This window comes from Myxine glutinosa, chromosome 5, assembly GCF_964187855.1.
Source record: "Myxine glutinosa chromosome 5, kmMyxGlut1.1, whole genome shotgun sequence".
Taxonomy (NCBI): domain Eukaryota; kingdom Metazoa; phylum Chordata; class Myxini; order Myxiniformes; family Myxinidae; genus Myxine; species Myxine glutinosa.
The window spans coordinates 72,890,122-72,902,825 of NC_136265.1; the positions used below are offsets into that span (position 1 = coordinate 72,890,122).

General features: G+C 58.7%; 1 protein-coding gene across 4 annotated transcripts in view; it reads left to right on the forward strand.

Annotated features, from left to right (window-relative positions):
• Window positions 1–12,704, forward strand: part of LOC137428520 (uncharacterized) — a 51,739-nt gene that overhangs the window by 22,229 nt on the left and 16,806 nt on the right. For 3 of the 4 annotated variants that reach the window (XM_078777184.1, XM_078777185.1, XM_078777186.1), the window contains 2 exons: window positions 10,381–10,521; window positions 12,250–12,387. In XM_078777184.1, coding sequence (XP_078633310.1) covers window positions 10,381–10,521; window positions 12,250–12,387 — 279 coding nt within the window. The remainder of the gene's footprint in view (window positions 1–10,380; window positions 10,522–12,249; window positions 12,388–12,704) is intronic. The other variant, XM_078777187.1, reaches the window with a different exon arrangement.

A 12,704-nucleotide genomic window follows, 5' to 3' on the forward strand; every position in this document is an offset into this window, starting at 1 on the left:
CAAAAGGCTCCATTGTCAAGCTGCCGAAAAAAGGTGATCTTGGAAACCGTGACAACTGGCAGGGATTACACTCCTTTTAATCCCCAGTAAGGTTTTTTTTATAGGCTCCTCAACAGAATCAACAAGGATATTGACATCCAGTTGAGACGGGAGCAAGCGGGATTCAGAGCAGGAAGAGGGTGTATCGACCAAATCTTTCCACCACCTAAAATCCAAGAGCGATGTAACCATATGTGTCGGTCGAAGTCGGAGAGGAGTCGGTCGAAGTAGGAGTAGGACTCGGTCGAAGTAGGAGTAAGACTCGGTCGAAGTAGGAGTAGGACTCGGTCGAAGTAGGAGTAGGACTCGGTCGAAGTAGGAGTAGGACTCGGTCGGAGTAGGAGTAGGACTCGGTCGGAGTAGGAGTAGGACTCGGTCGGAGTAGGAGTAGGACTCGGTCGGAGTAGGAGTAGGACTCGGTCGGAGTAGGAGTAGGACTCGGTCGGAGTAGGAGTAGGACTCGGTCGGAGTAGGAGTAGGACTCGGTCGGAGTAGGAGTAGGACTCGGTCGGAGTAGGAGTAGGACTCGGTCGGAGTAGGAGTAGGACTCGGTCGGAGTAGGAGTAGGACTCGGTCGGAGTAGGAGTAGGACTCGGTCGGAGTAGGAGTAGGACTCGGTCGGAGTAGGAGTAGGACTCGGTCGGAGTAGGAGTGGACTCGGTCGGAGTAGGAGTAGGACTCGGTCGGAGTCGGAGTAGGAGTCGGACTCGGTCGGAGTAGGAGTCGGACTCGGTCGGAGTAGGAGTCGGACTCGGTCGGAGTAGGAGTCGGACTCGGTCGGAGTAGGAGTCGGACTCGGTCGGAGTAGGAGTCGGACTCGGTCGGAGTAGGAGTCGGACTCGGTCGGAGTAGGAGTCGGACTCGGTCGGAGTAGGAGTCGGACTCGGTCGGAGTAGGAGTCGGACTCGGTCGGAGTAGGAGTCGGACTCGGTCGGAGTAGGAGTCGGACTCGGTCGGAGTAGGAGTCGGACTCGGTCGGAGTAGGAGTCGGACTCGGTCGGAGTAGGAGTCGGACTCGGTCGGAGTAGGAGTCGGACTCGGTCGGAGTAGGAGTCGGACTCGGTCGGAGTAGGAGTCGGACTCGGTCGGAGTAGGAGTCGGACTCGGTCGGAGTAGGAGTCGGACTCGGTCGGAGTAGGAGTCGGACTCGGTAGGAGTAGGAGTCGGACTCGGTAGGAGTCGGACTCGGTCGGAGTAGGAGTCGGACTCGGTAGGAGTCGGAGTCGGACTCGGTCGGAGTAGGAGTCGGACTCGGTCGGAGTAGGAGTCGGACTCGGTCGGAGTAGGAGTCGGACTCGGTCGGAGTAGGAGTCGGACTCGGTCGGAGTAGGAGTCGGACTCGGTCGGAGTAGGAGTCGGACTCGGTCGGAGTAGGAGTCGGACTCGGTCGGAGTAGGAGTCGGAGTAGGAGTCGGACTCGGTCGGAGTAGGAGTCGGACTCGGTCGGAGTAGGAGTCGGACTCGGTCGGAGTAGGAGTCGGACTCGGTCGGAGTAGGAGTCGGAGTCGGACTCGGTCGGAGTAGGAGTCGGACTCGGTCGGAGTAGGAGTCGGACTCGGTCGGAGTAGGAGTCGGACTCGGTCGGAGTAGGAGTCGGACTCGGTCGGAGTAGGAGTCGGACTCGGTCGGAGTAGGAGTCGGACTCGGTCGGAGTAGGAGTCGGACTCGGTCGGAGTAGGAGTCGGACTCGGTCGGAGTAGGAGTCGGACTCGGTCGGAGTAGGAGTCGGACTCGGTCGGAGTAGGAGTCGGACTCGGTCGGAGTAGGAGTCGGACTCGGTCGGAGTAGGAGTCGGACTCGGTCGGAGTAGGAGTCGGACTCGGTCGGAGTAGGAGTCGGACTCGGTCGGAGTAGGAGTCGGACTCGGTCGGAGTAGGAGTCGGACTCGGTCGGAGTAGGAGTCGGACTCGGTCGGAGTAGGAGTCGGACTCGGTCGGAGTAGGAGTCGGACTCGGTCGGAGTAGGAGTCGGACTCGGTCGGAGTAGGAGTCGGTCGGAGTCGGACTCGGACTCGGTCGGAGTCGGACTCGGTCGGAGTCGGAGTCGGACTCGGTCGGAGTCGGACTCGGTCGGAGTCGGACTCGGTCGGAGTCGGACTCGGTCGGAGTCGGACTCGGTCGGAGTCGGACTCGGTCGGAGTCGGAGTCGGTCGGAGTCGGAGTCGGACTCGGTCGGAGTCGGACTCGGTCGGAGTCGGACTCGGTCGGACTCGGTCGGACTCGGTCGGAGTCGGACTCGGTCGGACTCGGTCGGAGTCGGACTCGGTCGGAGTCGGACTCGGACTCGGTCGGAGTAGGAGTCGGACTCGGTCGGAGTAGGAGTCGGACTCGGTCGGAGTCGGACTCGGACTCGGTCGGAGTCGGAGTCGGACTCGGTCGGAGTAGGAGTCGGACGGAGTAGGAGTCGGACGGAGTAGGAGTCGGACGGAGTAGGAGTCGGACGGAGTAGGAGTCGGACTCGGTCGGAGTAGGAGTAGGAGTCGGACTCGGTCGGAGTAGGAGTAGGAGTCGGACTCGGTCGGAGTAGGAGTAGGAGTCGGACTCGGTCGGAGTAGGAGTAGGAGTCGGACTCGGTCGGAGTAGGAGTAGGAGTCGGACTCGGTCGGAGTAGGAGTAGGAGTCGGACTCGGTCGGAGTAGGAGTCGGACTCGGTCGGAGTAGGAGTAGGAGTCGGACTCGGTCGGAGTAGGAGTAGGAGTCGGACTCGGTCGGAGTAGGAGTCGGACTCGGTCGGAGTAGGAGTCGGACTCGGTCGGAGTAGGAGTCGGACTCGGTCGGAGTAGGAGTAGGAGTCGGACTCGGCCGGAGTAGGAGTCGGACTCGGCCGGAGTAGGAGTCGGACTCGGCCGGAGTAGGAGTCGGACTCGGTCGGAGTAGGAGTCGGACTCGGTCGGAGTAGGAGTCGGACTCGGTCGGAGTAGGAGTAGGAGTAGGAGTCGGACGCGGTCGGAGTAGGAGTCGGACTCGGTCGGAGTAGGAGTAGGAGTCGGACGCGGTCGGAGTAGGAGTCGGACTCGGTCGGAGTAGGAGTAGGAGTCGGACGCGGTCGGAGTAGGAGTCGGACTCGGTAGGAGTAGGAGTCGGACTCGGTCGGAGTAGGAGTAGGAGTCGGACTCGGTCGGAGTCGGAGTAGGAGTCGGACTCGGTCGGAGTAGGAGTCGGAGTAGGAGTCGGAGTCGGTCGGAGTAGGAGTCGGAGTAGGAGTCGGAGTAGGAGTCGGAGTAGGAGTAGGAGTAGGAGTCGGAGTCGGACTCGGTCGGAGTAGGAGTAGGAGTCGGAGTAGGAGTCGGAGTAGGAGTAGGAGTCGGAGTAGGAGTCGGACTCGGTCGGAGTAGGAGTAGGAGTCGGACTCGGTCGGAGTAGGAGTAGGAGTCGGACTCGGTCGGAGTAGGAGTAGGAGTCGGACTCGGTCGGAGTAGGAGTCGGATTCGGTCGGAGTAGGAGTAGGAGTCGGACTCGGTCGGAGTAGGAGTCGGATTCGGTCGGAGTAGGAGTAGGAGTCGGACTCGGTCGGAGTAGGAGTAGGAGTAGGAGTCGGACTCGGTCGGAGTAGGAGTCGGACTCGGTCGGAGTAGGACTCGGTCGGAGTAGGACTCGGTCGGAGTAGGACTCGGTCGGAGTAGGACTCGGTCGGAGTAGGACTCGGTCGGAGTAGGACTCGGTCGGAGTAGGAGTCGGACTCGGTCGGAGTAGGAGTCGGACTCGGTCGGAGTAGGAGTAGGAGTCGGACTCGGTCGGAGTAGGAGTAGGAGTCGGACTCGGTCGGAGTAGGAGTAGGAGTCGGACTCGGTCGGAGTAGGAGTCGGACTCGGTCGGAGTAGGAGTAGGAGTCGGACTCGGTCGGAGTAGGAGTCGGACTCGGTCGGAGTAGGAGTCGGACTCGGTCGGAGTAGGAGTCGGACTCGGTCGGAGTAGGAGTCGGACTCGGTCGGAGTAGGAGTCGGACTCGGTCGGAGTAGGAGTCGGACTCGGTCGGAGTAGGAGTAGGAGTCGGACTCGGTCGGAGTAGGAGTAGGAGTAGGAGTCGGACTCGGTCGGAGTAGGAGTCGGACTCGGTCGGAGTAGGAGTAGGAGTCGGACTCGGTCGGAGTAGGAGTCGGACTCGGTCGGAGTAGGAGTAGGAGTAGGAGTCGGACTCGGTCGGAGTCGGACTCGGTCGGAGTCGGACTCGGTCGGAGTCGGACTCGGTCGGAGTCGGACTCGGTCGGAGTCGGAGTCGGACTCGGTCGGAGTCGGACTCGGTCGGAGTAGGAGTCGGACTCGGTCGGAGTAGGAGTCGGACTCGGTCGGAGTAGGAGTCGGACTCGGTCGGAGTAGGAGTCGGACTCGGTCGGAGTAGGAGTCGGACTCGGTCGGAGTAGGAGTCGGACTCGGTCGGAGTAGGAGTCGGACTCGGTCGGAGTAGGAGTCGGACTCGGTCGGAGTAGGAGTCGGACTCGGTCGGAGTAGGAGTCGGACTCGGTCGGAGTAGGAGTCGGACTCGGTCGGAGTAGGAGTCGGACTCGGTCGGAGTAGGAGTCGGACTCGGTCGGAGTAGGAGTCGGACTCGGTCGGAGTAGGAGTCGGACTCGGTCGGAGTAGGAGTCGGACTCGGTCGGAGTAGGAGTCGGACTCGGTCGGAGTAGGAGTCGGACTCGGTCGGAGTAGGAGTCGGACTCGGTCGGAGTAGGAGTCGGACTCGGTCGGAGTAGGAGTCGGACTCGGTCGGAGTAGGAGTCGGACTCGGTCGGAGTAGGAGTCGGACTCGGTCGGAGTAGGAGTCGGACTCGGTCGGAGTAGGAGTCGGACTCGGTCGGAGTAGGAGTCGGACTCGGTCGGAGTAGGAGTCGGACTCGGTCGGAGTAGGAGTCGGACTCGGTCGGAGTCGGACTCGGTCGGAGTAGGAGTCGGACTCGGTCGGAGTAGGAGTCGGACTCGGTCGGAGTAGGAGTCGGACTCGGTCGGAGTAGGAGTCGGACTCGGTCGGAGTAGGAGTCGGACTCGGTCGGAGTCGGACTCGGTCGGAGTCGGACTCGGTCGGAGTCGGACTCGGTCGGAGTCGGACTCGGTCGGAGTCGGACTCGGTCGGAGTCGGACTCGGTCGGAGTCGGACTCGGTCGGAGTCGGACTCGGTCGGAGTCGGACTCGGTCGGAGTCGGACTCGGTCGGAGTCGGAGTCGGACTCGGTCGGAGTCGGACTCGGTCGGAGTCGGACTCGGTCGGAGTAGGAGTCGGACTCGGTCGGAGTAGGAGTCGGACTCGGTCGGAGTCGGACTCGGACTCGGTCGGAGTAGGAGTCGGACTCGGTCGGAGTAGGAGTCGGACGGAGTAGGAGTCGGACGGAGTAGGAGTCGGACGGAGTAGGAGTCGGACGGAGTAGGAGTCGGACTCGGTCGGAGTAGGAGTCGGACTCGGTCGGAGTAGGAGTAGGAGTCGGACTCGGTCGGAGTAGGAGTAGGAGTCGGACTCGGTCGGAGTAGGAGTAGGAGTCGGACTCGGTCGGAGTAGGAGTAGGAGTCGGACTCGGTCGGAGTAGGAGTAGGAGTCGGACTCGGTCGGAGTAGGAGTAGGAGTCGGACTCGGTCGGAGTAGGAGTAGGAGTCGGACTCGGTCGGAGTAGGAGTAGGAGTCGGTCGGAGTAGGAGTCGGACTCGGTCGGAGTAGGAGTCGGACTCGGTCGGAGTAGGAGTCGGACTCGGTCGGAGTAGGAGTCGGACTCGGTCGGAGTAGGAGTCGGACTCGGTCGGAGTAGGAGTAGGAGTCGGACTCGGCCGGAGTAGGAGTCGGACTCGGCCGGAGTAGGAGTCGGACTCGGTAGGAGTCGGACTCGGTCGGAGTAGGAGTCGGACTCGGTCGGAGTAGGAGTCGGACTCGGTCGGAGTAGGAGTAGGAGTAGGAGTCGGACGCGGTCGGAGTAGGAGTCGGACTCGGTCGGAGTAGGAGTAGGAGTCGGACGCGGTCGGAGTAGGAGTCGGACTCGGTCGGAGTAGGAGTAGGAGTCGGACGCGGTCGGAGTAGGAGTCGGACTCGGTAGGAGTAGGAGTCGGACTCGGTCGGAGTAGGAGTAGGAGTCGGACTCGGTCGGAGTCGGAGTAGGAGTCGGACTCGGTCGGAGTAGGAGTCGGAGTAGGAGTCGGAGTCGGTCGGAGTAGGAGTCGGAGTAGGAGTCGGAGTAGGAGTCGGACTCGGTCGGAGTAGGAGTAGGAGTCGGACTCGGTCGGAGTCGGACTCGGTCGGAGTAGGAGTAGGAGTCGGAGTAGGAGTCGGACTCGGTCGGAGTAGGAGTAGGAGTCGGACTCGGTCGGAGTAGGAGTAGGAGTCGGACTCGGTCGGAGTAGGAGTAGGAGTCGGACTCGGTCGGAGTAGGAGTCGGATTCGGTCGGAGTAGGAGTAGGAGTCGGACTCGGTCGGAGTAGGAGTCGGATTCGGTCGGAGTAGGAGTAGGAGTCGGACTCGGTCGGAGTAGGAGTAGGAGTAGGAGTCGGACTCGGTCGGAGTAGGAGTCGGACTCGGTCGGAGTAGGACTCGGTCGGAGTAGGACTCGGTCGGAGTAGGACTCGGTCGGAGTAGGACTCGGTCGGAGTAGGACTCGGTCGGAGTAGGACTCGGTCGGAGTAGGAGTCGGACTCGGTCGGAGTAGGAGTCGGACTCGGTCGGAGTAGGAGTCGGACTCGGTCGGAGTAGGAGTCGGACTCGGTCGGAGTAGGAGTAGGAGTCGGACTCGGTCGGAGTAGGAGTAGGAGTCGGACTCGGTCGGAGTAGGAGTAGGAGTCGGACTCGGTCGGAGTAGGAGTCGGACTCGGTCGGAGTAGGAGTAGGAGTCGGACTCGGTCGGAGTAGGAGTCGGACTCGGTCGGAGTAGGAGTCGGACTCGGTCGGAGTAGGAGTCGGACTCGGTCGGAGTAGGAGTCGGACTCGGTCGGAGTAGGAGTCGGACTCGGTCGGAGTAGGAGTAGGAGTCGGACTCGGTCGGAGTAGGAGTAGGAGTAGGAGTCGGACTCGGTCGGAGTAGGAGTAGGAGTCGGACTCGGTCGGAGTAGGAGTAGGAGTCGGACTCGGTCGGAGTAGGAGTCGGACTCGGTCGGAGTAGGAGTAGGAGTCGGACTCGGTCGGAGTCGGAGTCGGACTCGGTCGGAGTAGGAGTCGGACTCGGTCGGAGTCGGAGTCGGACTCGGTCGGAGTAGGAGTCGGACTCGGTCGGAGTAGGAGTCGGACTCGGTCGGAGTAGGAGTCGGACTCGGTCGGAGTAGGAGTCGGACTCGGTCGGAGTAGGAGTCGGACTCGGTCGGAGTAGGAGTCGGACTCGGTCGGAGTAGGAGTCGGACTCGGTCGGAGTAGGAGTCGGACTCGGTCGGAGTAGGAGTCGGACTCGGTCGGAGTAGGAGTCGGACTCGGTCGGAGTAGGAGTCGGACTCGGTCGGAGTAGGAGTCGGACTCGGTCGGAGTAGGAGTCGGACTCGGTCGGAGTAGGAGTCGGACTCGGTCGGAGTAGGAGTCGGACTCGGTCGGAGTAGGAGTCGGACTCGGTCGGAGTAGGAGTCGGACTCGGTCGGAGTAGGAGTCGGACTCGGTCGGAGTAGGAGTCGGACTCGGTCGGAGTAGGAGTCGGACTCGGTCGGAGTAGGAGTCGGACTCGGTCGGAGTAGGAGTCGGACTCGGTCGGAGTAGGAGTCGGACTCGGTCGGAGTAGGAGTCGGACTCGGTCGGAGTAGGAGTCGGACTCGGTCGGAGTAGGAGTCGGACTCGGTCGGAGTAGGAGTCGGACTCGGTCGGAGTAGGAGTCGGACTCGGTCGGAGTAGGAGTCGGACTCGGTCGGAGTAGGAGTCGGACTCGGTCGGAGTAGGAGTCGGACTCGGTCGGAGTAGGAGTCGGACTCGGTCGGAGTAGGAGTCGGACTCGGTCGGAGTAGGAGTCGGACTCGGTCGGAGTAGGAGTCGGACTCGGTCGGAGTAGGAGTCGGACTCGGTCGGAGTAGGAGTCGGACTCGGTCGGAGTAGGAGTCGGACTCGGTCGGAGTAGGAGTCGGACTCGGTCGGAGTAGGAGTCGGACTCGGTCGGAGTAGGAGTCGGACTCGGTCGGAGTAGGAGTCGGACTCGGTCGGAGTAGGAGTCGGACTCGGTCGGAGTAGGAGTCGGACTCGGTCGGAGTAGGAGTCGGACTCGGTCGGAGTAGGAGTCGGACTCGGTCGGAGTAGGAGTCGGACTCGGTCGGAGTAGGAGTCGGACTCGGTCGGAGTAGGAGTCGGACTCGGTCGGAGTCGGAGTAGGAGTCGGACTCGGTCGGAGTAGGAGTCGGACTCGGTCGGAGTAGGACTCGGTCGGAGTCGGACTCGGACTCGGTCGGAGTAGGAGTCGGACTCGGTCGGAGTAGGAGTCGGACTCGGTCGGAGTAGGAGTCGGACTCGGTCGGAGTAGGAGTCGGACTCGGTCGGAGTAGGAGTCGGACTCGGTCGGAGTAGGAGTCGGACTCGGTCGGAGTAGGAGTCGGACTCGGTCGGAGTAGGAGTCGGACTCGGTCGGGGTCGTCGGGAGTCGGAGGTGTGGTCGTCGGGAGTCGGAGGTGTGGTCGTCGGGAGTCGGAGGTGTGGTCGTCGGGAGTCGGAGGTGTGGTCGTCGGGAGTCGGAGGTGTGGTCGTCGGGAGTCGGAGGTGTGGTCGTCGGTTGCCTTTAGCCGGGGCCGTCGGGAGTCGGAGGTGTGGTCGTCGGTTGCCGGAGTCGTCGGTTGCCTTTAGCCGGGGCCGTCGGTCGTCGGGAGTCGGAGGTGTGGTCGTCGGTTGCCGGAGTCGTCGGTTGCCTTTAGCCGGGGCCGTCGGTCGTCGGGAGTCGGAGGTGTGGTCGTCGGTTGCCGGAGTCGTCGGTTGCCTTTAGCCGGGGCCGTCGGTCGTCGGGAGTCGGAGGTGTGGTCGTCGGTTGCCGGAGTCGTCGGTTGCCTTTAGCCGGGGCCGTCGTGAGTCGGAGGTGTGGTCGTCGGTTGCCGGAGTCGTCGGTTGCCTTTAGCCGGGGCCGTCGGGAGTCGGAGGTGTGGTCGTCTGTTATCGGTGGTCGGGGTTGTCGGTGGTCGGGGTTGTCGGTGGCCGGGGCCGTCGGTTGGTTGCCGGGGCCGTCTGTTGCCGGGGCCGTCTATTGCCGTAGGATGAGTCGGAAGGAGTAGGATGAGTCGGAAGGAGTAGGATGAGTCGGAAGGAGTAGGATGAGTCGGAAGGAGTAGGATGAGTCGGAAGGAGTAGGATGAGTCGGAAGGAGTAGGATGAGTCGGAAGGAGTAGGATGAGTCGGAAGGAGTAGGATGAGTCGGAAGGAGTAGGATGCGTCGGAAGGAGTAGGATGAGTCGGAAGGAGTAGGATGAGTCGGAAGGAGTAGGATGAGTCGGAAGGAGTAGGATGAGTCGGAAGGAGTAGGATTAGTCGGAATGAGTAGGATTAGTCGGAATGAGTAGGATTAGTCGGAATGAGTAGGATTAGTCGGAATGAGTAGGATTAGTCGGAATGAGTAGGATTAGTCGGAATGAGTAGGATTAGTCGGAATGAGTAGGATTAGTCGGAATGAGTAGGATTAGTCGGAATGAGTAGGATTAGTCGGAATGAGTAGGATTAGTCGGAATGAGTAGGATTAGTCGGAAGGAGTAGGATGAGTAGGATTAGTCGGAAGGAGTAGGATGAGTAGGATGGGTCGGAAGGAGTAGGATGGGTCGGAAGGAGTAGGATGGGTCGGAAGGAGTAGGATGGGTCGGAAGGAGTAGGATGGGTCGGAAGGAGTAGGATGGGTCGGAAGGAGTAGGATGGGTCGGAAGGAGTAGGATGGGTCGGAAGGAGTAGGATGGGTCGGAAGGAGTAGGATGGGTCGGAAGGAGTAGGATGGGTCGGAAGGAGTAGGATGGGTCGGAAGGAGTAGGATGGGTCGGAAGGAGTAGGATGGGTCGGAAGGAGTAGGATGAGTAGGATTAGTCGGAAGGAGTAGGATGAGTAGGATTAGTCGGAAGGAGTAGGATGAGTAGGATTAGTCGGAAGGAGTAGGATGAGTAGGATTAGTCGGAAGGAGTAGGATGAGTAGGATTAGTCGGAAGGAGTAGGATGAGTAGGATTAGTCGGAAGGAGTAGGATGAGTAGGATTAGTCGGAAGGAGTAGGATGAGTAGGATTAGTCGGAAGGAGTAGGATGAGTAGGATTAGTCGGAAGGAGTAGGAGGAGTCAGTATGCCCACCATGTGTGATGGAACCATTTCACTTTTCATCCTCTTGATCATCGAATCGCTGATATTTTTTGTGGAATGTTATTTATAATTGCATCTTCATGTTCTTTTTTTTTTTCCTTAAAATTGTTGACCTCTTTTTCTTTCCTCCACACTCTCTTCTCTTTTTCACAGAACATGAGTCGAGAAAGGGACAAGAGGAGGGCAAGGGGAGTAAAAAGGCAAAGCCTGGGCATCCCAGAACCTCCACAGGGCAAAATATCAACCCCTCACGTCCGAGGGGTGTTGGGAAGGTGACCGCTGTTAAACGCAAGCGTGAGTGAAACCCCTTCACCTTGTCCACTCACAGCCACACGCCCTTCATTGCCCACTCCTGTATTGACGAAGAAAAAAATTCATACTTTATTTCTTCTGAATTGAGCTGTAGAATATTCTGTTTTTAAGACAAAATGTGGTATGTGATTCGGAAGGGAACGGTTTCGTTTCCACTGGGCCTCATTGCTGTTTGGATTATCAGTGGTTATGGTTTGTCTCCATGAGCAAGTTCTCACTTGTCTGGATCCTCGAGGGTCTTATTCAAGGCATTACAAGCTCCTGATAGCCCCCCTGGGCGGCCTTCTTTAATGCGGCGCCCCATTGCAGGCCTTCTTTAATGTGGCACCCCTCTGCAGGCCCTCTTTAATGTGGCGCTCCACTGCAGGCCCTCTTTAATGCGGCGCTCCACTGCAGGCCTACTTTAATGTGGCACCCCTCTGCAGGCCCTCTTTAATGCGGCACCCCTCTGCAGGCCCTCTTTAATGCGGCGCTCCACTGCAGGCCTACTTTAATGTGGCGCCCCTCTGCAGGCCTTCTTTAATGTGGGGCCCCTCTGCAGGCCTTTCTTAATGTGGCGCCCCTCTTGCGGCCTTCATTAACGTGGCGCCCCTCTGCAGGCCGACGTTAATACGCCTCTCCACTGCAGGCCTTCTTTAATGTAAGTACCATAGGCGATGCTTTGTTGATGACTGCTCAATGGTTTGGGCCAATGATGTTATCCCCCCTGACTAGACAAAAGTCAAGCTGCCTCTGAAAGGTGATCTTGTTAACTGTCACAACTGGTGGGGGATAACACTACTTTTAATCCCCAGCAAGGTCTTTTGTAGGCTACTCCTTAATAGAATCGACAAGGTTATTGTCCCCCGTCGCACCTCGGAGCGAAAGGGAGACTATGGTTTTCCCCTCCGTCCGTGTGTGCGTCCGTGCATACGTGCACTGCAATATCTTTATAAAAGTAAGCGAAGCACCGAATTCTAATTTGGTGTGTGGGTGCAACTAGGCATATGGAAGAACCCTATTGAAAATTAGGTCGCCACATCAAAATCCAAGATGGCTGTCACCATATCTAAACCTTGTGAGCGCAATATCTTGAAAAATTAATGAACTACTAACTTCTAATCCAGTGTGTGGGTGTATCGAAGCATAAGGAAGAACGCTATTGAAAATTGGGTCGCCACGTCAAAATACAAGATGGCCGCCACCTTATATATGTTTGAACCTTGTGAGCGAAATATCTTGAAAAATAAACGAACTACTAACTTCTAATCTGGTGTGTGGGTGTATCCACGCATAAGGAAGAACGCTATTGAAAATTGGGTCGCCACGTCAAAATCCTAGATGGCTGCCTTGCGTCTTCCACTTTGTCAACTCGAATCATTTCACCGATGGGGGACCGAGGCGTAACGCTTGTTGGCATCAAGTTGAGGCAGGAGCAAGCGGGATTCTGAGCAGGAAGAGGGTGTATAAACCAAATCTTTCCACAATGTAACATCCAAGTGTGATGTAACCATATGTGTCGGTAGAAGTCTGGGAGGAGTCGGTGTGAGGAGGATAAGAAGTCGGTAGGCCCTCCAAGTGTGATGGAACTGTTTACATTCCATCCGCTTGTTCAACCAATCACTGATATTTTTAGTGGATTATTTTCAATTTCACTTCAATGTTCTTTTTGTCTTAAAATTGTTGACCTCTCTTTTTCTTTCCTCCTCCACACTCTTCTCTTTTTCACAGAACGTTTGTCGAAGAAGGGGCGGGAACAGGGCAAGTGGACTACAAAGGTGAAGCCTGCGCTCCCCAAAACCTCAGGGAAAAATAGCAACTCCTCACGTCCAAGGGGTGTGAGCAAGGCGACCGCTGTTAAACGCAAGCGTGAGTGAAACCACTTCACCCTGTCCAATCACAGCCACACGCCCTTCATTGCCCACAAGTGCCTTGACGAAGAAAAAAATTCACACTTTATCTTACTTCTGAAATGAGCTGTGGGACATTCAACTTTTGAGACAAAATGTGGTATGTGATTCATAAGGGATTGCGTATGGAAATTGTAAGGTTACTTTTTAGTGTCCACTGGGCTTCATTGCTGTTTGCATTAACAGCGGCTACGGTTTGTCTCCACCAGTAAGTTCTAACTTGTCTCGCTTCTCGAGGGTCTTATTGAAAGCAATGCAAGCTCATGATAGCCCCCC